Source organism: Marmota flaviventris, chromosome 2 (assembly GCF_047511675.1).
Source record: "Marmota flaviventris isolate mMarFla1 chromosome 2, mMarFla1.hap1, whole genome shotgun sequence".
Classification (NCBI taxonomy): Eukaryota; Metazoa; Chordata; class Mammalia; order Rodentia; family Sciuridae; genus Marmota; species Marmota flaviventris.
Window position 1 is genome coordinate 2,497,566 of NC_092499.1, and position 27,457 is coordinate 2,525,022.

At 63.0% G+C, this 27,457-nt stretch overlaps 1 protein-coding gene across 1 annotated transcript; it reads right to left on the reverse strand.

Moving 5' to 3' along the window:
* Positions 1-1,092: 1,092 nt before the first annotated feature.
* On the reverse strand, positions 1,093-26,809 carry Aspg (asparaginase). The gene is made up of 16 exons (XM_071606198.1): positions 26,728-26,809; positions 20,374-20,482; positions 19,607-19,718; positions 18,083-18,208; positions 16,327-16,410; positions 15,313-15,439; positions 12,336-12,448; positions 11,209-11,391; positions 10,927-11,040; positions 10,280-10,402; positions 8,804-8,899; positions 8,385-8,548; positions 6,419-6,505; positions 4,880-4,979; positions 4,551-4,631; positions 1,093-1,185 (listed from the first exon to the last, which is right to left on the reverse strand). Exons 1-16 carry the CDS (start codon positions 26,807-26,809, stop codon positions 1,093-1,095), a joined length of 1,794 nt encoding a protein of 597 aa, XP_071462299.1.
* Positions 26,810-27,457: the final 648 nt, after the last annotated feature.

Below are 27,457 nucleotides of genomic sequence, written 5' to 3' on the forward strand. Positions count from 1 at the left end.
CCCACAGGCCCCGCTTGGCCCGGCGGCTGCGCTCCGTGCGGCAGCGGCCCGCGCGGCGGCGGCTTTTATGCGGCGCGGCCGCCCTCCCCGGCGCCGGAATGCGCCCGCGCCGCGCTGGCCTGACCGGTTTTTCCAGGCGGGGCGGCTCTTGGGCCTGCGGGTCGCGCGGCGGGTCGCGCGGCAGGTCCACGGCCCGGGACCTGCTCGGCGCGCCCGCGCGGGGGTGGCCCTGACTCACCCGCCGCGCGGCCCCGCCCGGCGCCCCCGCCTCAGCGCCCAGCCTGGGCGCACCTGGCCTGGGGCTGGCCGGGGGCGGGGGGGACAGCTCGCCGTGTCGCCCCGACCCGGGCGCCCAGGCTCACTGAGGGGTCCACACTGGCCGTTGGTGGCCGGGGTGGGCGAGGACCGAGCCTGACCGGGTCTGCACTCTCGGCGGGCGGGCGCCGGGGCTGGACACGCCCACCCCGCGCCGCTCACTTCAAAGCTAGCCTGCGGTGGGGGCAAAGAGAAAGTGAAACCGGCGCGGGCGGAGGAGGGCAGGTTTCTGGCTGCGGGACACTCGCCTCCTTGGGGGAGGGGAAGGGGCAGCCCCAACACCAGATCACCAGGCGCCCCAGCCCGCCTTTCCCGGTACCACCCCTCCACCACGCAGCGGGAGCCGGCACCTTGCCCTCAAAGCGAGAGCCCAGCGGGCTGCGGCAACCTGGAGCGCTCTGCGCCCTGCGGACTGGAGGTGCTGGAGCCCAGGGGGAGCTCCCAAGAACTCTGAACAGAGCAGGGACTGGAGCCAGTGGGGAGGGCTCTGGGTGACCCCCTCAAGCTCCTGCCCCCCAGTCTGGAGCCCCTGGTGGGCAGCAGAGGTGGTCATGATTCATTCAAGTGCAGGGAACTACTTAGGGTTACCCCAGGGGAGACCCACGTTCTCTGCTCCAGAGCCACAGCTTGGACCTAGGTCAGGGCCAGCCGTGAAGCTGCGAGGGAGTCCCTGGGCAGTTTCGCCTATGCGGCGTGGACTCTACCTATTGCAAAACGCCCTGGAGAGTGAACAGTGAGGTTTTATTTTATTCATTTTGCAGTTGGGAAAACTGAGATTCAGAGAAGAGCAGTGACTTCTCCGATTCGCCAGCTCCCATTGTAGAGAAGGGGCTGCGTCCTCCGCTGCTTGGTCTGTAGGGCCGAGTGGGACTGGGGTCAGAGGACTGACATGGGGGTGGGTAGTGGCCTATGACCAAGAAGAGGAGCTGAGGAAATAGGGCTCCCAGCTGCCTGTGCAGGAAGAGCCCACCTCCTCTCCCTCAGTGCGGAGCCCTACAGCAGCCCCATGGGGGGCAGAGGTGGGCTGTCCCCACTCAGCTAGGGTGGGTCCTGTCTCAGCGCCAAAGGGGTCCATTGTGTTGAGGTGACAAGTACAAGGCCCTGTGATTCCCTTGTAGCAGGAAATACCACGGAATGGCCAGAGGAGAACTGGGCAGCACATAAGAGAAATCTGGCTCTTCATGGGTCGCTGGGGTGGGGTAGTCGTCCTGGGGGGGGGGGGGCTCAACTGTGGAGTCCAATCCTAGGTAGAAGATACTGGGAAAACAGACTGTGGGTTCGGTGAAAGGGAGATGTTCCCCAGAGATAACTCTGGGACCAGAGGTTCTGGACGCTCTGTGGGAGCAGAAGCCTCCCCAGAGATTACCAGGTGTGAGTAATGCGGCCCTCAGGGGCCTGGCCCTGGGCTCAGCCACCTCCCACGCGGCAGCAGAGTTGAGCGGAGCCTTGCCCACATCTGACCTGATCTCACACCTGTCCAGAGAGGAGCTGGGGCTAGGACAGGCCGATTCAGCCCAGCTCTGCCAGGTGCCCGGGCAGGGGCCCTGGGTGCAGGACTGCAGAGCTCTGTGACTCGGTCTCTTCATCTGTAAAAAGTAAAGTGACTCAGTGCCTTCTTCAGGGGCCCAGAAGGGAAGAGGAGCCAACACACAGCAGAACGCGAGCACTCCAAAATGGCCATCTGCCCGGCTCTTCCTAGTGCTTCCTGAGGGTCTAGGGCCCAGCAACGTGCTCCCGGAGCCCAAGCATGGCCCGCCCTTCTAAGGGAGTCCCTGGAACACACCCGTAGGGCCGGGCTGGCCTCTCCCCAGGGACCCCCAGGAGGTTTCTAGACAACTACCTACAACTTCCACAGTTCTCTAGACGATCGCCCCATCCAGGGGCTGTGGGTCAAGCTGTGTGCCCACAGTGTGCCAGGGCCCAAGAATGCAGTTTGGCCTCCTCCGGGCCTTGTGGGGAGTCCTGCTCCCTGCCCGGCTGTCGAAGCCCCCTGTACCCTGTTGCCCTGAGAGTCTCTGTGGAACCCTGTCTGACCCACTTGGGGAGATGCCAGCTCAGCAGGGCTGTCCATGGACACCAGGGTTAGTGGGCGTTTCCTCACCAGCGGTTGCTCATCCCTGGCCCCAGTGGGCGTTCCACTCTGGCAGGTTGGCACCTGCTCTGGGAGGGTCCTGCCATGTGGGGTAACGTGAGCCACCTGTGGCTTTCACAATCTGGGGCTCTGCAGGCCCGAGAGAAGTGCTGAGTGTGTGTGGCCTAGAGCGATGGGCCTCCTGGTCCCCCAGGAGCAAAGAAGGGGCGCTCAGGAGCCACAGCTTGGACCCAGGTGCAAGAAGGCTGCCGTGTGGGCATCAGGGTGGCTCAGCCATGTGACCCCAGGCTGGGCTCGCCCCTCCTCGCTCCACAAGGCATTTGTCTGACTGTCCCTCCATGAACCCCACCCCCCACAGGTCCCAGCCCACCAGTGGCCACAGGGCTCCCGGCTCTAAAGCTCAGGGGCATCCCTGTGCCGCGACCTCTTCGCAGGACAGGGGCACGCCACAAGGGGCCAGAAGGCTTGGCTTCCTCTCTGGAAGTGGCCCCGCTCCTGGCACGGCTGGTCTGTCACCTGGACCCAGGCCCAGCTCAAGCCAGGCTCCCAGGCTGCTGCCTGCTGGGAGAGGCAGGGAGGGCCTATGTGGTCTACTGTGCCCGCCTGGGTGAGGGATGGGGTGCAGGTGCCCATGGCAGGGCGGCCCCCTGCCCAGAGAGTGTGGCTTTCCGAGGCTGGTGGGCAGCCACATGTCCCATCGGGGGCCTGGTTGAGGGTGAAATCAGGTGTTTGGACCCCAGGAAGTTCTTGGTCCAAATGTTACGTTGTCCAGCAGGGACAGAGCCTACCCCAGGCCCAGCGCCCCAGCGTGAATCACATACAGCCCCTGACCTTCCTTGCTGGGCATGAGAAGCTGCCCCCGGCCTGGGTACCTCTCTACCTCATGCCCACACGGATTCCCACCTGTCTTTCCATCTGCCTGGCCCTGGGCCAGGGGATATGGGGCAAAGGTGTGACCCTGAGGGCTGGCCCTTGGCACCTAGGTGGGCCTGGCAGGGCTGCTCCGCCCACACCTTGGGCTCCTCAGCCTGGTTGAAGGCCCTGGTTGGCACTGCGCTGGCAACCACCTTGCTCCTCACCCAGACACTGGGCCTGGCCTTGCACAACCAGCCACATGAGCACGGCAGGCCCGGGGGCTTCTAGCCCACACCCTGTTGAGCCCTGATGGGTGGGGGTGCGGGATGGGGGGGACTGAACAGACTCAGGTGGGGCAGAGGCATGTGGAGGAGGGAACGGCCGGCACAGGTGCAGGGAGGCTGGGAAGACAGAGGCCCGGCCTCTCCTGTGCCACCTGGCAGGGTCAGCAGCCTCGCGGTGATTGGCTGCGCACCCCCTACCTCCAGGGTGCAGACACTGCACTCTGCCCGAGAGCCTAGGGCCCAACCACACACACAGCTCCACAGCTGCAGCCAAGACAGACCCATTGAGCTGGGCTTTGGGGACCTGAGGAAGCAACTGCCACCACAGCACTTTATTGCCATTCTGCCCAACAGAGGGCTTTAGGCTTTGTCATGGAAAGAGATGGGGAAACAGAGGTGGCAGTAAAAGCTTCATCCCAGTCAGAGTGGGCAGGTGTGTGCCTGAGGTCTGTCCAGAAGGTCACAGTAGGCAGGAATGGCATATGGTTTATGCAGCAGGATAGCTTCAGGTTAGACCCCAGGCAGAACTTCCTGAAAGTATGAGGTCTCCTGAGAACATGTGGAGGCACAGGTAGTGTATAAGCCTTGTCTGTGGGGCCCAGCCTTCCCTGGGGGGTAGCAGGACCCTAGCCAGCCTTGAAACTCTCTAGGAGTTCCCCTTGATGGAGTGGGGATGGGGTGTCAGCTGGGACCATGGCCTGAGAGACAGGGGGGAGCACCCAGTCCTGTGAGTCTCCAGGCCAGGATGGGCAGCAGGGTGTGTGGCTGGTGGTCTGGAGCTGAGGCCTTCAGAGCTCCTGCAGGCTGGGTGGACAGAATGCCGGGCAGGGGTGGGCCTGGGTGGGCCCCTCCTTCCCCAGGCTACTCTCCATGGCGGGAGGAGACTGCGGACCCCGACCTTGGCCATCTCAGCCCCTGGACCCTGTCTGCAGCCTGCTCTGAGAAGCACTCGGAGCCACAGGTGAAGGGAGCTGAGTGAGGGGACACCAGAGGGGGGGACTTACTGGACCCCGGGCCTGGGCACCAACCGCACCCTCCAGGCTCTGCAGGAGGTCGGTCACCTCCGGGTTGCCAGCTGCTTCCACCTGTGGGGGAGCATGGGGAGGGGCTGCCTCGGACCCCACCACACCTGAGAGCCCGCCAAGCAGGACGCCCTGGCCTCACAGGACCCCAGTGTCCTCCCTGCTCATTCCCCAGCTCTGGGCCCTTCACAGAGGACACACGACCACCAGAGCCGGCATTCCTGCTCCTGGGAGCAGCAGAGGTGGGACAGTCAGGGTGGCCTTCCTGGAGGTGGCGCCTCCAGAGAGGCCACGGGAGGCGGGGCACTCACAATGTGCAGGGCACTGCGCCCATCGTAGCCGGGCTGCCCCAGGTCAGCCCCTGCCTGCCACCACACCCGCAGGCCTTCGCTGTCTGCCCGGGAGGCGAGCCTGGGGGCGGAGGGGAAGCGTCAGGGCGGCTGGGCACCCCGCCATCAGCCCACCCCTCCTGGGGCCCTGGGCACTTTAATAAAGCCAGCCCCAAACAGCTGACCCAGCAGCGCCCGTCCCTGGGGCAGAGTCGCGGGGACCGGCGCGGCCTGGAGTCTGGTTTCGCCCAGTGGGTGTGACTGACTCAGGTCAAGGGCTCCCAGGGCACACGCACAGCGCACACGTGGGCACGCACACGCCCTGCCGGCGAGCGCCCTGCAGTTCCACATTTCACAACAGCCCTGGTAGCTCGGTGGAGGGGGGAGACGCAGGAGGGGCCTGGGGGGTGGTCCTGGGCCCCACCAGCTGCATGGGCGTCCTGGCAGGAAGGGGTGGGGCCCACCTGCCCTGGAGAAAGCTGGGGACACCTTGTACCTCACCAGTGTCCCCCACCCTGGAGGACAGTGTGGGGCAAGCCCAGTCCATCTGCCCAGGTGAGCAGGTGGGTGGGCGGAGGCCCTTCTGAGGACCCAGGGACTCCACTCCTGACCAGGGAGCAGCAGCAGCAGGCACCGCAGTGGCACTGGGCAGTTTGGGTGCGAATCTCGCTGGACGGTTCCACTGGCCCTTCTTGGAGCTGTGCCCATGCCTCCCACACAGGCCTCCCAGGAGAGGCGTCTGGTCCCTTGAGTGGGCCCCTGGCAGGCCAGGCTGGGCCCCCAGCCCCTCCGGCCATGCCGCTCAGAGGATGGTCCCCCAACTCCCCTGGACTCTCTGCCTCAGCTCCCCATCTGTCCCTGGAGCCAGTGTGGCCTGCCCAAGCCACCCAAAGCCAAGACTGGCTCCAGTCCTCCCAGGGCCCAACCCCAGCTCCTGTCCCCTGAGAAGGGCAGGCGGTTGGGGGGTATCAGGGAACAGCACTGAAAACTTCAGGGGGCCCAGGGTGGGGCCAGTGGGTCTGGCCACCCAGCCCCACATTGAGCACTGGGGACACTGGAGCCCACAAAGACCTTGCTGGGGCCAAGATATGAGGGATGGAGGCCCAGAGCCTCGGGGTCCTCACCCACCCTCCTGTCAGCCTGAAGTCTACAGTATCACCCACCCTCTGGGCCTGGGGCTCCCGATGCGCAGGGACTCAGACCCTGCACCCCACCCCTCCCACCCTGCACTCCAACCAGGACGTCTCCTGCCTGTCTTCCCATTCCTGCCGCACCCCTCCTGATCCCCACGGGCACACGCACATTCACTGGACTGTCCTCCCAGCTGGGAGTGAGCCCGTGATGTGCTCCAGTTCAGACACCTCTGCCCGTCAGCCAGGCTGGTGCCCACGGGCCGGGGCACAGGTTCGCCCTCCTCAGCCCCCACACCTGGGCCCACCAGTCCCTCCCAGCAGGCCTGGCTTCCCCTCCTGGAGCCCTGCGCCTACTCCCCAAAACCACGCGAGCTCCAGCCGCTCTCACCTGCACAGCTCCGTCCCTGCGTCCTCCAGCTCCTGGGGAGACAGGCAGGCCCCAGCGGCCCGCAGCAACCCAGTGACGCCCCGGTGCCTGCCATGAGAGTGAGTGTGCTGGCCGTGGCCCTGGCCAGGCCCGTGCCGCCCAGCCCGCTCCTCGACACCAGCAGCACCTCCAGGCTTGTGCACAGGGGCCAGGGCGAGCCCCTGGGACCTTGGGCCTTGGCCAGCAAGGAACGCTGCCCTGACCATTGGCCCTGGCTTGTGGGATGCCATCCTGAGGACCCACCTCCTCCGTCTCTCCTGGACACTTCCCAGGACATCTGGGGTCTACAGGGCATGGTCAGCACCCACCAAGTCAGAGGTCCAGACAGCCCTGGCCGAGCAGCACCTCCGTGCAGACCATGAGCCCCCGTGAGGCTCCACTGTCCTGCGGGGTCTGCCCTGGAGGTTGGGCTCCCACCCCGAGCCAGCCAGCCCACTGCACCCTGAATGTCTGTCTCACACGTTGAAGGTGACCTGGCTGCCCTGGCCAGGCCTGGGGCTGGCTCTGGGGAAACCGAGTCACTTGTGCCCCACATCTGCCCTTGGATGCAGGTCCTGCAGACCAGAGGGAATGGGACGGTGGCTGGAGCCCGAAGCCGACTCCTCCAGTGGCAGCTCAGGGAGCTAAGCTGTGGGCCGGGACAGGTTCCCACGGGCCACAGGAGGGGCCCAGCAAGGCCCAAGGCTCTGGCAAAGCACAAGGGGTGCCAGTTGCGATCTGTGCCCCTGGGGGTACACTCTAAATCACACAGCCACCCCAGTCTTAAGGAACCTTGGAGGAGTGTGGGGCCGTGCAGGACTGGGCGGAGGTCTTGGGGAGTGTGGTGACAGCCAGGCAGGACCGAGTGAGCTCATCTCATCGCCACGCCACCCACCCACGCCTGAGGTCCATCTAGCCCAGATCACAGGAGCATGGGGCAGAGGTCACTGTCCACCTCCAAGGCCTGTTCTGGGAAAAGAGTTGGACCCCATCAGCCCTTCACAGGGGTGACATGCCCCACTAGGGGCTCTTGGCAGGGCAGGGCCCGGGACTGGCCACCACAGTCTGGTGACCCTGGCCTCAGACACCTGCCTCCTCCTGAGGCAGGTGAACCCGCCCCCAGTCCCCCTGGGCTGCAGGCCACAGGCCCCCTGGGAGAAACCCCCAGGGAGGCAGGTCTGCAAGGTGTAGGTGGGCACAGACAAGCTGTCAGGCAGGTCTGTCCCACCGTGTGAGTAAGCCAAGTCGCCTCTGCTGGGAGCCACGGCGGGCGGGGTCCCTGCCAGCCGGCAGCCTCCCATGGGCTCTCAGGACACTTCAGCCCTGCTCCAGTGGTGCTCCACGCTGTGGGCACTGACACCAGCGTGGCCACATGGTATGGCCGGAGGACCCCTGCCCTCGGGTGTATCTCCCCTCCCTCCCCTCCATTTGTGGCTGGGTCTTGAGACCACCACGTGCCCACTCCTGGCATCTCTCAGGGTCAGGCCTGGACGACTGGGACCAAGGGCAAAACTGAGAGGTGGGCACAAGGTAGGAAGAACCTGGCAGAGCTTGTCCCCACACTCTGGGGGCTTTCCATTCTTGCAGGGACCTGGCCTTCCTGCAGGGAGGATCGGGGTCGTCTCCTGCACCTGCAGGTGTTCACTCCCAGGCACCAGGCCGGGGCAGCCCCACATCGCTCTCCTCTTGCCCTGGCCACCTGGAGAGCACCTGCAAGTCCCCTTGTGCAGCCAGTGGCGTCCCCTTTTCTAGGCAGCGTCAGCCTTCCTGGGTGTGCTGGCTCAGCTGGGAGCTTGCCTCTGCCACGAAGCCCTCCGGGATCGTCCTGCCAAGCCTGGCCTCTCTCTGGCCCTGGTCACACCCCACACAGCCCTTGCTCACACCAAAGAGGTATCCTCATCCGGCGCCATTCCCCCGTGCCCACCGCAGTGCCCAGAATCCCAGGTACCTGCCCCTCACAGCCAGCAGCAGTGGGCTGAGGCCATCCTGGTCCCGGGCGTTCACGTCCACTCCTCTCTGCAGCAGCATGGCAACCACACCGGCATGGCCCCTCTGGGCTGCCACACGCAACAGGGTCTGACCAATAGGGTCTTCCAGGCTCAGGCCACTGCCCTGGGTGACACAAGGACACATGACCCCCAAGAGAGGGCCAGGGAGCAGGCAGAGCACAGGAGGGGAAGGGCAGCTCTGGGCACCAGCACAGGTGGTCAGCAAGGCCACTGTGCCTGCCCCTGCGCCACCACCACCAGGCCCCACTGCTGGCCACCAGGCTGGCAGGCAGGGTTCAGTGAGTCAGGTGAGACCAAGCAAAGTCAGAATGACTTTGGCCCAGGTGGCAGCAGCTGGTCCAGGGCAGAAGCAGCTCACCAGTTCCTCAAGTGCTTGCAGGGCCTCTAGGTCCCCAGAGTGAGCTGCAGCAAGGGCCAGGCTGGGCATCAGAGCATCCCGCAGAGCTTCAGCCTCCTGGGAGAGGACGGAATCACCTGAGCCTCATGCCTTATTCTGGGGTCTGTACACAGGTGGAGCTGGTGTCCCCAGTGCTGTGTGAGCCTGCCTCCCCCATGCAGTGTGCAGTAAGTCCCACCCCACAGGGGAAAGAGCTGGAATGGCCACACTGAAGGCCCTGGGCTCCCATCTCACTATTGGACACAGAGGCCACCTGGCCCCCACTTCCTGGGAACAAAGTCAGGAGGAAGCCACCACCAGCCTCCTTTCTTGCCCGATGTGTGACTGGGGCCTGCCACCCACCCTCCAAGGTGTGCGTCCTCGTCTGTCCCCACTGCTGTCAGGGACAGAATCATAAGTCATCTCAGGAGAGAGCAGAAGTATGCGGGCCCCTCCTGGAAAAGGACCCTGTTCCCACATTGTACATTCCTGGAAGGGCCCCGTCCTCCAAGGGCTCCCAGCTGCATCCCGTCTGTGGGACACAGAAGACCCAGCCCCAGAGGTGCCGCCTCGTCCAATGCCCACAGCCCGGCCTGATCACAAAGCACTTAAGGCCCCCGCACAGCCACCCTAATAACAGGCCACACAGCCCAGGCCTTTTCATCTGACCACGGCTCGCCCACAGCAAAGCCACGGGAGGTTGGGAGGTCGGCTGTCCCTGCATGGGTGGGGTCCAAGCCACTGTGCCTGGCCCTAAGCTGTACCTACTGCTGGCAGGCCAGCAGACCCCAGCCCCAAAGTCAGTCAGGCTGGCAGGGTGAGGGAGGTCCAGCCTGAGCCCCCGGGGAAGGTGGCAGCAGCGAACACCAGCAGGCTCACCAGGGCAGCTCTGCCCAGGGAAAGAAGCTCCTCAGGCCGAGGCAGCCAGGGAAGCAGCGCTCTGCTCTGCCGGGCTCCCACACCAGGCCTGGTGCTTGGCCCAGAGGCCAGGTAGGCAGGTGGACGTGTTGGGGCAGGGTCCCCAGCTGACCTCCCCTTCCTGGGTCTAACACCCAGGCTAAAAGTGGGGAGGGGAGCTGGAGGTTGGATCGTGCCTCCAGGTAGAGGTGAGAGACCCCAGCAGGCACCTACCCTTCTGCCCCCAGGACAGGCAGCCCATCACCCCATTTAGGTGCTCCCAGCTCCCAGGTAGCCCCAGCCCTGAGACCCAGTGCTGATGTTCCCTGGCCATGTGTCTGCATGTCTGTGAGCTGGGAGGTCCCTTCCTGAATTCTGCTCCATGGGCTCCTATAAATCCTGCCCACTATGAGCCCACAGACCCCTGGGCCTTGAACCCTGGCTTGAGCCAGCTCCTGGGCTGGAGAGCAGCTGTAGTGGCTAGTGTCTGGCAGGTCCTGGGTAGGGGGTATCCCAGGGTGTCTCGAGCCCCCTGCTGCTGCCACCTGCACCAGGCAGTACCTGGCTGATGCTCAGACGGAGGAGCCAGGACACCGCGCGGCTCAGGGTGCTGCCCTGAAGTGAGGACCAGCACTCATCCACTGCAGGCAGCGTCATCTCCCCCCGAAGGTCCTGGGCTAGCAGCTGCAAGAGGATCCAGGCCAGGGGCTCAACCAGGGTGGGACCAAGGCGCTCAGACCAGCTTGCAGGGCCTGAGGGGAGCCGCCCGAAACTCCACCACTCTGCTCCACCAGGGGCTTGAGCATGATCTCTAGGGTCCCCACACAGGCCAGTCCCACAGCCCAGGGCCTTCTAAGGACCAATAAGGGCTAAAGCCCAAGGACCGGGGGTCGTCTGTGTGCAAGCCCCACTTGGGAAGGACAGGCTTGGGAGAGGATGTCTGAGGACAGTTGGGAAGGCTTCATCCTGAGCTGGCATCCAAGACCCCCAGAGTAGTTGGAGGAAGGGATGCCTGGGCCGGGGCTGGACAGGCTGTGCTGAGCCCCAGAGCTGGCCCTTCCCTTCCACAGGGATCCCCACATCCCTGCCCTACCAAACCACGCACATGTCCACCCAGCCAGGCCCCGTTCTTCTGGAGTCCCCTGGCCTGCCCTCAGGAGCCGTGTGTGTCCTCAAGCCTGTGTCCACAGCCCAAAGGACACACACACCTTCTTCCTGTCATCCAGGCTCAGCCCTGGTTGGCCCAGCACATAGGACAGCTTGGCCAGGGCAGCCTCAGACGTCATGTCGAAGCCGGAGATGACGCCAGCTCCTGCCAAGGCCTGCAAAGAAGGGGCACATGGGCCAGAAGGGGCAGTTCACCTCGGCCCCTGCCCTACGGCTTCCGTGCTCCTTCCCAGAACCTCCCCAACATGGGGGTGGTCAGGGCCCAGCCTGCGGTGCCCCCAGGCTCGCCCCTCCTCCTCTAACCCTCACTTTCCCACCCCTACCGTGCCAGAGGCATAGTCTGAGGTCACAGTCCCCTGAAGACAGTGGGTACAGTTGACAATGACCAGGCCACGCTCAGCTGCCGCCTGCAGCTCTTGTAGCAGGTCCGGCTTGGTGGGCCCATTTCCTGAACCGAAGGTCTCCATGACCACACCCTTTAGAGGGGGCTGCAGAAAGGCCCGAACCTGGGGGCAGCAGGGCAAAGGTGCATGGTGAGGGTCTTTGCTTTCTGCTCCAGCAGGGGGGACCCACAAGGCTTGTCCCAGGCCCCTGCACCATGCCCAGGGTGGTACTGCTCTGAGCAGGCCTGTGTGGTAGCCCTGGGGAAATCTGGGAGGGCTGTCCCTGCCATGTCTCCCAAAGGGAAAACACGTCCACAGTGTGTGGGGCCGGAGGGGCAGGACTGGACGCTGTGGGAACGTGCTGGGAGGTGGCAGACCTCCACCAGGAGGCCCGGGCGCTCGGGAGCTGGTCCTGGAGGACAGCATGCTGCGCTAATACACACTCAAGGCTCCCTGGGACCCGCCCACATCCCACTGGCTGGAAAGCTCCACTTAGGCCACAGAGCACAGGGCAGGGCCCCCATTAGCAGCTTAGAAAACAGGACAGGGAGGCACTGTGGCCACCGCAAGGACAGCCGGTAGCTGAGAGGCCAGCAGCAGAAGCAGACAAAAGACCACCAAAAAGAAGTGACAGGAAGGAGCAGGGAGTTCTGAGGCTACCCCAGTCAGCCTCAGAGGGGCTCTGTGTCCCTGGGCATCCTCCAATATCCACAGGCAAGACCACTAATAAGGTGAGCGGGTCTCCAAGCCTCAGCTGAGACAGCAGGGAGGATCCACAGCGTGGTGCCCTTGTGTGTCAGACTCCAGCCCAGGAAGGCCGCCTCCAAGCTGATGGCCAAAGGATGTCCCCAGGGTTAGCTCGTTGCTCATGCCTGGGCCTGAGAAGGGCCAGGGCAACAGGAAGCAGGGCAAAGCAAGGGGGCCACACTGCAGTGCCTCAGTTCCAAGTGGAGTCTGCACCAGCCATCACAGGCACTGGGGAGCCAGGGGGCAGAGAGCACCCTGGGCATCAAGTGAGGCCCCTGGGGGCGTGGGAGCCAGGGGGACACTGGGACTGCAGCCCCTACCAGGGAGGCAGGAATGCCAGGGAAGAGGCGCAGCAGGCCCACGTCTCGCTCCATGCGGCTGCACACCACCAGCCGGTCCTTGCTGCTGGCCTTCCGCACCAGCTCCCTGTTGACTGTGAAGACAGAGGGCTGAGGGGGCAGGCAGGGTGACCTCTCTAGTGTCCTCTGAGCCTAGGCCCACCCTCCAGTCCTGGGCTGGCCCTGGTGGGCCAGGGGAGCTGGTGCTCTCCACCCAGAGAGAAGGACTGATGATGGCAACAGTGGTAACCCAGGTGACACCGATGACTGGGCTGGAGAGGAAACATGGCAGGGAGCCCTAGTTGAGCCTCACAGGCGGCAGAGGTATCTGGGGGGGCGACGGCGCCCGGGCAGGACCAACATGGCACACAGCTGAGGCAGTGTCCTCTGGGAAGCAGCTGCCCTTGGTACCCACCTGCTGTGCTCACTGCCTACCCCATCAACCAGTGAATGACCCCTCATCCTCGGGGAAGGAGCCTCTGTCTCTTTGCCCCCAAATCCTGGAGGTGTGGTGTGTTCCTGTCACTCCCACCCCTCGCCCAGGGAGGGCGACGTGGAACCCCAGGCCTGCGGAAAGTGGGGGGCAGGAACTCAGGGTCAGCACGCCTTGAATCCCCCCAGGGTCAGCCTGTCCACAAGTCTGAAGGCCACCTCTCTGCCAGGCCCCCAGCCATGACTGCCAGCAGAGGTCTGGAGCCCGTGGCTCATGTGGCCTCCAGCCAGCAGAGTGGGACACTGGGGACTCCCCTATGCTAAAGGGTGCCAGGAACAGGCTTAGGGAGGGAAGAGCCTTGGCTGAGAGGCAAGGAGTCAGCCGCAGGGTGCCAGGACCCCAGGCTCAGCCCCCCACTTCCCTGCACCTCACTGGGGTGGGAGCCCCTGTGCCTCCTGCCATTTTTTCCAGTGTTATTCACATATGATCATGAACAGAACATTCTGGACTTGCACATGGAGGTGGGGTGAGGGGAGGGCAGTGAGTTTTCCACCCACCCCCCTGTGGCAGAGGCCATGGGGCCCTCCATGCCCACCACGGTAGGAGACATGCTTCGCCTTAGGATTGTGTGTCTGCTCTCAGGCAGAACAGGTGGGGAGGGGGCTGCTGCCTCCCAGAGCGTCAGTGAAGAGTCCAGGGAGTCCTGGCATGGGGTACACAGCAGGGTAGGCCCTGGCCCTGCCCCTCCCCCTCCCCAGGGGCCCAGCAGCCACACCCTGGGCACTGGCTGAAGTTTCCCAACGCTGGGTGTCAGAACCGGCCCAGCAGCCTGACATCAGCCAGGGCAGGCAGTGCCGTTTCCCACCCCGGCACATGCGGGAGCAGTGGAAGGTGGGCAGGGGCCTGGGGCTGGGGCGGGAGGGGGCCTCAGCTCTGTGCTGGGGTTGCTGCGGTTGGGCTGGGACTGAGACCCCTGAGTTCCGTGTGGGGCAGAGGCCCTGAATCCAGAGTGAAGGCCCCTCTGCCCACGGAGAAGCTCCAGTCCTGGGCCCTGGAGATATGACTCCACCGGGTGCAGAGTGCCCTGCAGGGCAGCACCCACACCTCCACCCGCTCCTCCTTCCCAGCTGCAGGGGCTGGTGCCACCACCCAGCTCCTGTGCTGCCACCTCCAGTCAGCCTTCGGGACTGCTCCGACCCTGGGGAGCATGGACCCCTGCCCAGGCCTGGGAGTCCTGGGTGAGCAGGATGCATGTTAGACACCAACAAACTCCTGGCCCTGTGCTCTCTGGAAGGTGCCAGGATGGATGGCGGGGGAGTGGGTGGGGTCAGAGCTCCCAAATGGTCAACAGGGCCCAGGGCTGAGGCCCCAGAACTCCTGCCATATCTCTGGGGAACACTGGGTGGTCAAGGTCCTGGCTGCCCCCAGCCCATCCCTCTCTCAGGGGGCAACTGCTCCTTTCTAAAGTGGGGTTTGGGGGTCAGCACCTGCTATACCAGGAGGTCCCCCAGAACAGCTCTCTCCAGGGCCCAGAAACACCCTGTGCCCAACCCACAGGCTGGCAGTGGCCCAGGCAGAAGCACAGCGTGGGCAAGGGACACTGCCACCCTCCAAGAGGGCTGGGACACTAACAGTCACGTAGTCAAACAGGAACAGCTGCTTTGCTTCTAGACAGGCAGCCCCACCTGGGGAACCCAGCCCTGGGCAAGGTACCAAGACCCCAGTGTTCCCAAAAGGAAGGCCAGCTCTGCTGGACAGGTCCAGAAGAGATCTCTCTAGGACAGACCCCTGAGGTAGGACCCCATAGACAGTAGGGCGGGGACACAGGCCCCAGGGCCTGGGCCCACACCAGCCCTGGAGGGGCAAGAGCCAGAGAGAGGCAGGAGAAGGTGGCCCCACGTCCAGGAAGGTAGAGACCCCTTAGGAGACTAGACCTCTCAGGTGGAAAGACGGTGGTCCTGAAGTGACTGCCCCTTGGGCCATTACAGTGACCCTGAGTCTCCAATATGGCCTGACCAGAATGCCAGCCTGACACCCAGGGCAAGGAGAGGCTGGTGGGGCCTCCCTGGGGAAGCCCAGGACCAGCTTAGAACATCTGTTGGGCCCATAAGGACAGCCTGAGGGCCCATAGGACAGAGGACTCCCTAGAACTCCTGGGGACCAGACATACCACAGGGGCCCAAGTCTCGAGGAGGGCTGAGCTGTGTGGCAGAGCCATAGACAGCCACCAGGGAAACTCCTGAGTTTGTGGCCACATGGGCAGGGAGATTCCCAACCTCTCGAGCCCCGGCTCCTAACATGTAGTGGTCTGTTGAGGCCTCCCACCTCCTTGGCATGTGGCCCCATGGCCCACCCTCTCCAAGCAGCCCTCTGGCTTTGCCATAGCTCGGGGCAAAACCAAGCACTGTGCCCTCTGCCAGTTCAGGGAGCCCTCGCCAAAGCCCAGCATAGCCTCCCCACAGCAGCCCACACAACCCCCGTCCAGGGAGCGCTGCGGCCAGAGGCCCTGCCCCCGGATCTGCTCACTTGTGATGTCCACACCCACCGTAGCTAGTGGGGGCAGGTTGGGGGAGCAGAAGGCTGCAAACCTCCGATTGTCCACCTTCGTTGCCCGATTGCCCCGAAACAGTTGATTCTGGAAGAACAGGCATACCTGCAGGACAGAGAGGCAGCAGCTCGGAGCTGGGGGGACTGTCTCCTCCTAGCGCTCCCCACCACACTGCCATCCGCAGGGATGCTCAGACCTGGGGGCCAGCAGAGACCTGCCCAGGAGCAACCTCTGCGGATGGCTGCTCCCCTCAGGCCCCTTCCTGCCCCACCAACTACCCATGGGAAACAGCAAGCCTGCAGAGCCGGGCAGCATGCGCAGAGGGTGAGCAGGGGCTCCAGCCAGCTTCTCCCCCAGAAACTCAGCCCACAGGGGCACGGGGCACAGGGACTCTAGAGACCCTTTCCAGGGCGCACAGGGAGCTGCCCCGCCTCTGAGCTGCTCAAGAGCTGTCCCCAAGGAGGGGCTGGACCAGAGTGGGCCGAAAGATGGGCCTGGAGACGCTGCATTGTGGAAAGGCCCTACCTCTAACCCCACCTGCCCGGGGAACCGCTCAACAAAGGCAGCTCCTCATCCTGGCCCCAGAGGGACAGGGAAGCCTGCAGTCCTAACACTGTGGAACGGGAGAGGTGGCCACCTGGGAAAGGGACGGACTCCCAAGCTATGCGGGGAGCCCTCTGTGTTCATGGGAACCCACACACACATCTGCAGCACAAGAATGAATGCTTGTGACAAAGACTGGAAGTACATGTGCCAGAATGATGACACTAATGTCTCCGAATAGTGACTCTGGGTGATGGTCTCCTCCAAGGCTCATGACTGTGTTTCTTGGAACATGAGGTAAACCTTTAGAAACCTACCCGGCCCCTGGCCTGCAGGTGCCATGAGCGCCGCACCACAAGCCCCTCTCTGTGCTCCTCAGAGCTCCGGGGCTGCGTCACCCCCTGTCCCACCTTTGACCTAGGCAACCCCACACCAGACCAGGCAGGTACCTCTGGGATGATGTACTGGCCAGCCATGAGCAGGGCCCCCAGTAGGTTCTCCCGGCCATCGTTCCACAGTGCATGGATGGGCACCTGGGGAGAGCCACAGGTTGGGGCTGAGTCCCAGGAAGCACAAGGGCCACCTGGCCCCCCTCCCCAGTCAAAGTCCTCCAGCCTGGGGGAAGGAGAAGAGTGGGCAGGTGTGGGCTGGGGACAGGGACCTCTGGAGAAGAGCAGCCCATTCCAGGTCCACCAGTAGTGGCTCCTGCTACAGTGCCAGCCCAAGCCCAGGCCTTGCTCCACATAGGTCAGATGCCCAGTGGGTAGGGGACACTTCAGCTCCTGAGGACACTACAGCTCCTTGCTACAATAGGAGCCATGGGTGGGAAGGAGCCAAGGGTGGTGCCCTGGCACAGTCCAGCTCATCCTTGAGCTGCCAGAGTCTACTGTGCACAGTTCCTGGGGGACTCTGAGCAGTGCCCAGCTCCTCACCACTCCTGACCAGTAGGTGGGCAGGACTGTTTTGGGGTATGCAGAGGCCAAGGTCTGCTGGGGTGTGGTCATCTGGGAGTGGTCAGCACAGGGCCTTTGGAGGGAGAGACCACTGGCCCAGGGGATGAAGCCCTCGGTCCTCCGAGCTCTGCCCCTCACAGGGTGTATGGCTATGGGTGAGCCTTGCCCAGAACCTCAGTTTCCCCCCCAGTACTCCAGGGACATAGGATGCCTCACGACAGGCTGGTGTGAGCCAGAAGAACATGCTGGGTGCTCCTGGGGTGGCAGTGCTCTCCAACCCTCCACACCCCGAGAGCTATATGGCATTCACCCCCCTGGTCTAGGGAGCAGCTAGGCAGTTGGCCCAAGTCCCGTCTGCCTAACAGGGATCCAAGCTAGGGACATAGTTGTGGAAAGGAGCCAGACAAGAGCAGAAGATGCCCAGCAGCCAGCAGGTGTGCTCAGTGGCCTGGGGCCTTCCACACAGGGCGCCAGTACCCCAGGAAGCCTCCGCATAGCCAGGGAGACCAAGCTGGAGGATGGCGGAGTCACCTCAACGGCACCTGGCAGCCCTGGCGAGAGGGTCTCCCTAGAGCTTCATCAGGTTCTGCTGACAGGGACATGGGGACTGGCTCCCAAGCTCAGGTCTCAGCCTCCCAACAGGGACGGACGCTGAGGGGCTTGGCTAGGATTGGCTCCAAGAGCCACTGGGGCTCCCTCTTATGAAGCCATCTAAAGGCAACAGGGACCCCCAAGTCAGTGTCTAGCAGGCCCCAATGGAGGTGCAGACCTCCTCTGTTCCCTGACCTCAAATATAACCATTTTCCAGAACATTCCATCAGCCTTGGCTTTGGCGGGGGTGTGCTAGCTTAGGGTAACAGAGGAGGGGGCACCATATGTTGGGTCCATGGTAGCAAGAAGGAAGAGAAGAGCAAAGGCTGGGAGTGGCCTGTCCTTGGAGTGGCCACCATGCTGAGTGGACAGCAGACTTGAAGCCCATTGGCAAAAAGAGAAAAGGCTTCATTGAGGGCAGAGCTGTTGGGGGTGGGCTCTGGGTGCTCCTGAGGCCAGACAAAATCACCAGCAGGCCATGGACCTCCAGCCACAGGGACTGCTGAGATGGGCCCCCGGAGATGGAGCAGGAGTGAATGGGCCATGAACGGGGCACACAGGAGCAGTCCAGGGAGCTGAGCAGGAATGCTGGGTCCCAGCGGGGCCTTGCTCTGTGGCCTCAGGAGGCCTGGGCACAGCAGGGCCTCAGGCCCTAGGTTACCTGGGCACCAGTGAGGATGACGGGCTTCTGCAGGTTCTCCAGCATGAAGGAGAGCACAGAGGCAGCAAAGGCCATGGTGTCAGTGCCGTGGATGACCACGAAGCCATGGTACTGGTCATAGTGTCTCTGTGGGGGGAGCAAGCTCAGGGCAGGTCCAGGCCTTCCCCTGTCAGCCCTGCTCCTGGGAACAGGTGCTCAGGTCAGGGTGGCATGTCCCCTTCAACCTGGGAAAGAAAGGAAAGGGCCCAGAAGGCAGGAAGGACTCAGGGAGATACCAGATGACCACCCCCTGCAGGCCCAGAGGGCCTCTCTGGAAGGCCAGCCCTGGCCTGAGCCCTGGCTTGTGGCTTGCCTCAGAGCATGGGAGAATGTGGGTCCTAGGGAGCCCTGGACTTTCCCTAGACTCCAGTTAGCATCTCCCCAGGCAGGGCTACCTCAGAACTGGGCTCCCTAATCCTGAGTGCTGGCTGAGGGCCCGCTGCCTCCAGGGCCACAGTGGACCTTGCTGCTTAGAGAGAGTCAGCATGGGCACAAACAACCAACACAAGGCCCACCCGTCCCTGGGAGCCAGCAGGTGGTGGGGAGGAGCGGACCAGTTAGGCAGGCAGGAGGCTGGTGGGCAAACGTCCAGGGAGGGCCTTCTAGGCTTAGCAAAGGCCAGAAGCCCTCCCAAGCACACTGGACACTCAGCAGGAGCGAACTGGCCACGAGGGGATGCCCTGCAGAGGGCAACTGCCCAGGCTGCGGCTGCCAGGGGCACAGCTCTGGCCACACAGGACCCTCCTGGCCCACTAAACAGGAAACCGGGCCAGCCTAGGGATTGCAGAGCAGCTGGGAGTGGGGCGGGCGCCCTCTGCTGGCCAGGCCAGGCTACAGGACTAGGAGGCCTTCCTGAGGCTGTGAGGTGCAGAAACTCGAAGGACCACAGGGCACCATCTGGACCTCAGCCCAAATCAGGCCTGTCCCCAAGGGTGCTGCAGCCACAAACAAGGGACACGGTCTGGACCTCCACAACCTAGACCAGACGTGCCCATTGGCAGCCCCTTTCCTGGAATGGGACCGACCCAGGGCCACATACTATACTGAGCAGCTCGCAGTTGGTGGGGGTCAGGGGCCTATTGTGCTTCAGATAGAAGGAAACAAGCGTGTGACCCAAGTGACTCCACACAGGGGACCATGGGCTTCTTACAGGAGGCAGGTGAGAATAGGGACTGGTGGGATGGCAAGATCCCAACCCAGGGAGCCCAGGACGTCTTTGTGCCAGGAACTGAGGCTGCGATGATGGGGAAGAACAGACCTGAGTTGTGACAGTATGGGGTTGTTCTGGCCTCAACTCCCTCGCCAAGAACATGGACATGGCCTCCATTGCAGTGGAGTGTTCTGCGAGAACCTGTCCCACTCCGGGGGCTGCCACTCCCAGGTACCGCCCATATCAGGCTGGGCCTGCCTACTCCACCATACAGCCCCTGTCGTCACCTGCCCAGAGTGCTCCTGCCCACCCCCAGCCCCGTTGGCACTCCCTACCTCTATGGTCTGGGCGATCTGAACCCACTCGGTGATTGTCATGTCACTGGAGTCGAAGAGGGGCTGGCACTCCAGCACGGTGTAGATGATCCTCTGGTCCGGACCGGCAGGGCTGCAGGAAGCAGAACTCTGGCTCCCACTCTGCCCCTCTGGATTCTGACCTGCTCTGCTCTCCTCTGGCCTGGCGCTGGCCCCTGCACCCAGCGACATCTGTCTGCGGGCTCTGCATATTGCTAAGGTCCCAGCGACCTGAGTACAGGGTGCAACCTTCCTTCCATCTGGAGTCCCCAGAGGAGGCAAGGATGTGGCCCAGGACAGGATGCCCCCAGCAGGATCACCTTCCCATACCAGCTCGGAGAGGCAGGCTGGGATCAGCCCACCAGCAGCCACCATAGGGAACTCCCAGCTCAGCCTTCCAGCCCCCGAGGGCTCCAGGCAGTCGGACTGGAGCCGGGAATAGAAGGACCGCCACGCCCGGGAGGGAGAAGTCACTGGGCCAGCCATGAGACAGGGGTGCCCTCATGCTCAGTAACCCAGTGGGCTGAGCAGGCACCAGGAGCAGGCTGGGGGAAGGTGGCTCCGTGAGCCCAGGGCCCAGGCTCTCCTGGAAGGCAGCCCGGGCAATTGTGAAGCCCTCAAAGCAAGGCCAAAGACGCCTCCTGCAAATGGCAGGTCACTGCCGGGAAACCAGAGCCTGCTCCCTGGCCCCCGACAGGCACATCCAGGCTCAGGGCTGCCCTCCCTGCCCCCCGAGGACCCATACTCACGGCAGCACCAGCGTGTCGTTGGGGAGGCTGCAGACCTGGGCGTGCTCCTGGTCATGGAACATGGGCAGCGCCCTCAGGATGGTGGCCAGGCCTCCCCCTGGGACAAGCACTGCAGGTGGAGGCCAGGCAGAGTGGGGTCAGGGCTGGCGTTGCAAACAGCCCTCAGCCCACACCCTCCCCTCCTGAGTGCCAGGCCCTGGGCAGAATCAGAGGGCAGGACCAGGGTTGGCCCAGGAGGCCAGGAGGACCCGGACATAGCTGCCACTAGAAACCTTGGGAGCATGGCAGCTGGCAGCTGGAGCCAATGCTGATTCCTTCTTTGGAACCCAGCCCCAGGGCCTCTGCTGCCACTCTGCCCAGGTCCTATCTCTGCTCATACTCCACCAAAAATGCATCCACTGACCCCACTGAGCTAGGCCCTCTCCCAAGGCAGCCATGTGTGCCCACCCAGGTCCACCCCACCTCCACGAATGCCCAGGATGCTTTGCTGGTGCTGCCTCAAAGCCCTGCCCCGGCTCCACTTCTCACCCAGCAGGTGCTCTGAGGCCCAGCCCAGAGTATCACCTCCAGGAAGCCCTCCTCAATGCCAGGTAGTGTGCCCTACCCACAGGCTGCCTTGCTGGTCCTCATGCTCCCTCAGGGCATGCACTGTGTGACTCCTCAGGCTCCAGCTTCCAGCCTAGTCCCTGCTCCGTCCAGTGAATGGGAGAGCCTGGCGCACAGCAGGTGCCCAACAGGTAGGCCCCACCAGCAGCCGTCCCTGCCAGCAGCTTCTGCCTCTCAGAAATGTGCACCTAAGGTGGCACTGTGCAGAAACGGCATCCTGTCCTACAAGGTCACAGGTATGTTTTCTGAAAACAAAGGCTCCTGGCCAGTGCCCCGAGCTGCTAGCCCTGTGTCCTTGGGCAAGTGAGCTAGCCTCTCTGGGCACGTTCACTCCTTATCACAGTCTGTGAGCCTCCCATGTGCCTGGGCACTGGGACACGTTGGCAAGGACAACAGGGTCCTCCAGAGAAGCCTCCTTGATTGAGATGTGAGGTCAGGAGGAATCGTGTTCCTGGGCATCACCTGGTCCCTGCTCTCACCCTCAGGTGGCTGGACAATTCCCTGTTGCTAATCACACATTGCCACAAACAGGGTGCCTTAAACAGCCTCCATATTATCTCCCAGATCTGGGGTGAGAAGCCGGGCAGGCTCAGGCATCAGCAGGGCTGTGCTCCCTGTTGGAAGCTCTGGGAACCTGGTGGAACTCCATCCCATGTGAGGGACAGCAGAAGTGCTGCATCCCCGGGGCTCATTCGCAGCGCACTCCCCGCTGTGGCCCTGCACTCCGTCTTCAAAGCCAGGCCTCTCTTCGGCCTCATCCCCCTGGCTGCCTCCTCCTTGGCCAAGGGAGGAATCCTCTGGCAAGGGCTGATGGGAACTGGCAGGCCCCCCAGACAGCCCCATTGCACCTCCCATCACAGAGTCGAGTCAGGACCTTGATCACACCTGCTGTCCTTTTGCCATGGGAAGGTCCCCACTCACGGAGGGGGGGGGGTGAGAATGTGGATGCCCCAGGGACCCTGATTCAGTCACATGGGACATTGTGGGGGGACAAGGAGAAGGAGGAGCCCCCATCTCTATCCCCTGGAATGGACAACAACAGACCTGGGGTCAGTTGGCCCTGGCCTTCCTTCCATGTCCCACGCCCTGACCCTGCGCTGCCTTCACAGAGTGCTCTTGGTCATTCATTCGCAGGAAGTGCTGCTGGCACCCACGGGACACACAAGGAGAATGACTGGCACCCCAGCGTCCCCTTAAGCAGCTCACAATCGCACTGGCCTCACAGAGTGAAACCCTTGCCAAGGTGTCAGGGTTGGGGTGCCAGCCTCAGTGCCCACCACAGCCTCAGTGCCCCCTCCTCCCATCGCTGTGACACGGAGTGCCCAGCCTTTCACCCAGCTAGACCTGGCCCTCTCTCCCCCATATATAGCTCTGGCCACAGACATATGTCCCCTCCTCCCCCAGCAGCACCTCCCTCTTCCAGGCCCAGCGCTGCCAGCCTGTCACAAATGAGCAATGGACTCAACCGATCCACAGCGCCCAGCTGGTAGCCAGGAGCCTGGCAGGCTTGGGAACTGGCGGCTGCTCCTCATCTGCCCCACCACAGTTTTCTCAGTCCATTCGCATCTCCTGCCAAACCCCCGGCCCCAGCCCGGCCCCTCCCCAGCTCCCAGGCCCATAGGCCTGTGGGGTGTGTGGCGCCATCTTTCCCACTGGACAGGAGCACTGGCGTGGCTCCTCGCCCACTCGCTCTCCTGGCCTGGCCCGCAGCCCTGCAGGCCCCGGGGCAAACCGGCTGAGGTGTGACTGCTTGCGAAATGTCACGTGAACAAGCCTAGCAAACAGATGTGGAAACCGCGGCCCGTGAGTTCATCAGCCCCGCTGACGTCCAGAGACACCCCAGGTGTGACCAGGATGTGGCCTGCCGCCACATTCAGGGGACACTCTGGCCACCAGCACTGGGGCTCAGTGTCCCTGTCCATGTGTGGTGGGGTTGAAAATGAATCCTATGAATGTCCTAATCCCAGGGCCTATGGATGTCATCTTCTGTGACAAAGTCTGCAGGTTCCATTATATCAAGGGGATCTAGAGAGATGATCCTGGATATTTCAGGTGGGCCCTAAATGCCACTTCAGGCATCCTCATAAGAGGGAAGCAGAGGGGGACCAGATCTACACGGAGCAGGCTGTGTGCTGGTGGGGAGACGGGAGACGCTGGCCTAGAACACAGGAGGGATGTGGCCCCCAGCCGAGGACCCCACAGCCACCAGATGGTGGGGAGGCCGGAAGCTCCTCCCTGGAGCCTCAGGAAGAAGTACAGCCCGGCTGGTGCCTCAGCCCGGCCTCCTGAAACAACTCAGTCTCTCCCCTCCAGAGCAGAGGCAGTGGACTCAGGGGCTTTTAGCTACTTGGCTTGTGGTAACTCGTCACAGCACCCACAGGAACTAAGGCATCCCCTCTGACGTCTGGAGACACCCCAGGTGTGACCAGGATGTGGCCAGCTCCTGTCATGGCACCATCCCGTGGTCCCATGGGGTGCACCATGATGATATCCACAGTGGGGAAGGTGAAGCAGAGGACACCTGGCCTGGGTTGGCGGGAAATGCTCACAAACAGCAAGGCACCTCTGTCCACAGCGGGGCTCCTCCAGCAGGAGGGGGCACACACAGGCCCTGGTGTCCCCACTCAGAGGACACGTGGTTATCACAGGACAAAGGGAAGACCTTACAGCCTTTCTCTCCAGGCAAATTCTGCAAATGTGCCCTTATGCTCTGAGAGCCAGAACAGGCTGCCAAGAAGCACCGTGGAAAGGAGCCCGGAAGGCAGGCCTGGGGCTTACTGGGCCACACTCGTCTCTGCATTCCAGGGAATCCCTTCTGATCTGTAAGTCGCTGATTTCCTTACCACTCTAAGTCAGTATCGCTCTCACCCCCAACTCGGACTGCATAAATCTCATTGCTCTTCTTGCTGAGGGTCTCCCAAGAGTGTCAGGCCTGGGCAGCCTGGGCCCTGCCCCTGCTGGCCCTTCCTGTATGGCAGGCACGTGACTGACCTCACCAGAATCTCTGGGCTCCTTCCCCACATGTTCAAGTGGGGATGGGGTTTGCTCCCAGGGCAGTGAGACTGCTCAACCACCCAAATGTGAACTGGAACACACGCAGCCACCAATGGGAGGGAGGTCCAGGCCATGGCTACAGATGTCATGCTGCGGTGACCATGAAGCCGTGGGCATGGCCCCAAGTCTCAGCTGTGGCCAAAGGTGGCCACAGGGCAGGATGCCACTTATAGGGATGCAGCCTTGGACCACTATTCCCTGGAGCTTGGAGTCCACAAGGAGTCAGCTCCCTAGTGCAGCAGGTAAAAGGTGCCACAACTGGACATGGGAGCCCCTGGGTTCCCCTGTGGCCTCTGATGCAGGCTGGGCCGAGGCTAGGGTTACTGAACTATAAAGCCTCTTGGCTAAACTATGAACAGAACTAGATACAGGGTGAGCGCTGTACCATCACCTCTGCCCTCCCAGAACTCTGGCAGGGCTGGGGAGCATGCTCTGCCCTGCAGAACATTGTGTACACCAGGCGCAGAAGCTGTTACAACAGCGACAACCCAAACAGCTTGGCTGTGGCCATGCCCCCACTCCCACCCATGCCCTTTGTGGGAGGCCAGGGCCCAGGTCAGCAGAGCTGAGCAAGTTAATCATTGGTGCTTGTGGGGCCGCGACTCCAGGGCAGGCAGGCAGGCAGCTATCAGTTCAACCCCTCCCTGGCGGATCAGAAAAGGCTTGCCTGAGGCCTTCTGCCCAGAGCCCCTCCAACTGTCCCCACCTCCCTGGCCTTGTGAGTGCTACCTCATTCCTGGAAGCCTTTCCACTTCACACACATTTTTAGGCAAAAAAGCCAAGGTGCCCAGTCACATCTGTATGTCCCTGAGGCCGGAGTCCAGGGCCTGGCTGCAGCGCCCTCTGGGGGTCACCAGGGGCCAGACCTCACTCTCTTCCTCCTCCTCTGGGGCGAAGCTCCCTAAAGCCTTTCTGAAAGAGAGTCACAGCAGCAGACCCTGGGGCTGCCAGAAGCGGGGGGGTCCTTTCTGGAAGTGGCTGGTGTGGGGACCAGAGTTCTTACCGCAGTCAGAACTTCCCTGCGAGCTGCCTGCATCTTACCAGGGCTCCAGTACCTGGTTCAGGCAGGATGGGCCACTGCTCTGAGCTTGCCGGGTGGGGTAGGCCCCCCAGGAAGGGGTTTAGAGTATGGGTATGTGTCTGCTGGTCCCCCTTTCTCACCAGGCCTTGAGGACCCCAGGGCCCAGAGCTCCTGGGAATCTTAATAGACTTTTACCTGCCTGAAAATCGACACCTGCTATACCCCATCTTTCGGGCTTCAAAGTCTGGTTCACCTCCAGAAGTGTGGCTTCATACCTCCTGCAGAAATGTAGCCTGCTCCTGGGAACAAGCCCATGAGGCTGCCAGATGGGCACAGGGAAGAGGGCACCGTGTTCCTTCAGGACTGTGCCTCAGCTTGAACCACAGGATAACCATGTGTTGAGCTCCAGAGAACTGGAACTGGCATGTGTGAAGCCTGGAGAGGCAGCACCAAGGCAGTGGACAGTCCACAGGGCCAGCCCTGCTGCCTCCTCTCTGCTCCAGCCCCTCACACTGCAGCTCCTGGCCTGGCTTATTCACACCCTGGCCAGGGGCTACTCCTCCCGCAGCCCTCGTGCCCTCAGAGGGGCCCTCTCCAGCAGCCCCAATACAACTCGACCTGCAGCCCACTGGCAGAACCCAGCCCTCCTGGGCCAACCTCCCATATGTGTGTCATGACTTTTTTTTTGTACCGGGGATTGAACTCAGGGGCACTTAACCTCTGAGGCACAATTCCAGCTCTTTTTTATATTTTATTTAAAGACAGGGTCTCACTGAGTTGCTTAGGGTCTTGCTAAGTTGCTGAAGCTGGCTTTGAACTCAAAATCCTCCTGCCCCAGCCTCCTGAGCCACTGGGATTACAAGTGTGCATCACCACACCCAGCTGAGTGTGTCATGACTTTTAATGTCAGCCTTGCTCTTAGTGCGAGTAGTGATCCCTGTCACTCCTTGTCCCTCAGTGGCATCTGCCAACCTGTGAACCATGTCCCTGGTGCCTGAGTCCCTGGGGGATAGGCTCAATTCAGGTATGTGTCCTGGGGCCTGACACAGGAGGGGCCTTCAGGGATGTCCGTGTATTCTGCAGGGACAGAAGACTGAAAAGCAGCCCTTGGAGCCACTGGGAGAGGGACAGTGGCTTCTGAGTACCCACTCCAGTGGAAAGGGGTAACCAGGAGAGCGCTGAGTGCCCAACAGGCAATATCAAGGTCTCACAGAGAAAGGCACTGAGTGCCAGGTGTGTGGGCTGCACCTGAGCTGCCGGGCATCAGAGTGGACCCTTTTCCAGGTAGGGGCCTGGAGCTGGCCCTGGGGGGCCGGTGATGAGGGAAGGCTGGGGCTGGGGAGGCAACAGAGGCTCCTTGGGGAGAGCAAAGCAGGGGGCAGGCCCAGGTGCTCTGAGGCTGTAGGGTGGTCCCAGCTCTGGGAGGGACACTCACAGGGGACACGCTGTGCCCCAGCTATCCGTGGCAGCGAGGTCCTGCGGGATTTCCCTCTCTTTTCTCTCCAGGTGGCCGGCCCTGGGCCTCCCGAGGCCTCTTGGGCCTGACCCCTACGCACGCATGCGGCACAGCTGAGCCCTCCACCCGCGAATTCTGCCAGGACCCTTTCCGGGGGGCGAGTAACCCGAGGCTCCCAGTCCAGGCTCAGGACTCAGGGCGCCGGGCCGCGACTCACCGCCTTGCTCGCTCCGCATACCGATGGTGCCGCCGGTGTAGACGGCCAGCACCCGCCGCTCGGGCCCCGCCGCGCGCGCCATGCTAGGACCGAGGGCACCGCTGGCGCCGGGGACAAGGCGGGTTGGTGACCGCAGGGGCGGCGAACGCAGGGGCGGTGGTGGCGAGGGCAAGTGACGGCTGGTGTGGCCTGGGGGCCGGGGCGGCGCTTTCCGGGGGCGGGTCCTGAGCAGCCTCGGCTCCACTCCCGGCGCCCAGGCTCTGGTGCCAACGCCGCCGCGAGCCTCGCGGACCCGAGCGCCCAGGACCTCCACAGCCCTGCTGCCCCGACACCCCGGAGCTCCCCAAAGCCCGCACCTCCCACCCGGCCCTGGGAGGCTACTCAATGACGAGCTCGGGAGCAGGCAGAGTCTGCCAGCGCACTGTGCAGGGCAAGAGCCAGAACACCGGCAAGTTCAGGGTGTCATGAGGTCTCCAGCAGCAGGCTAGGTCCCCGATGCAGAGAAACCCACCCTGGCTGTCTTGGGAATGGCAGGCTTGGACTGCTGAGAACAGAGCACAGCACTGTCTGCAGGAAGAGCCCCTCCAGCCTCTGATTTCCAGGGGAAATCATGGAGAGGATCCTGCCACTGATAGGCTGGGGAGCCCAGTCCCATTAGCACTCTGTGCTTATTTGTTTGGTCTACCCAAACATGTAAGGAAATACCACAGCCTGCAGGCTGCAGTGTGAG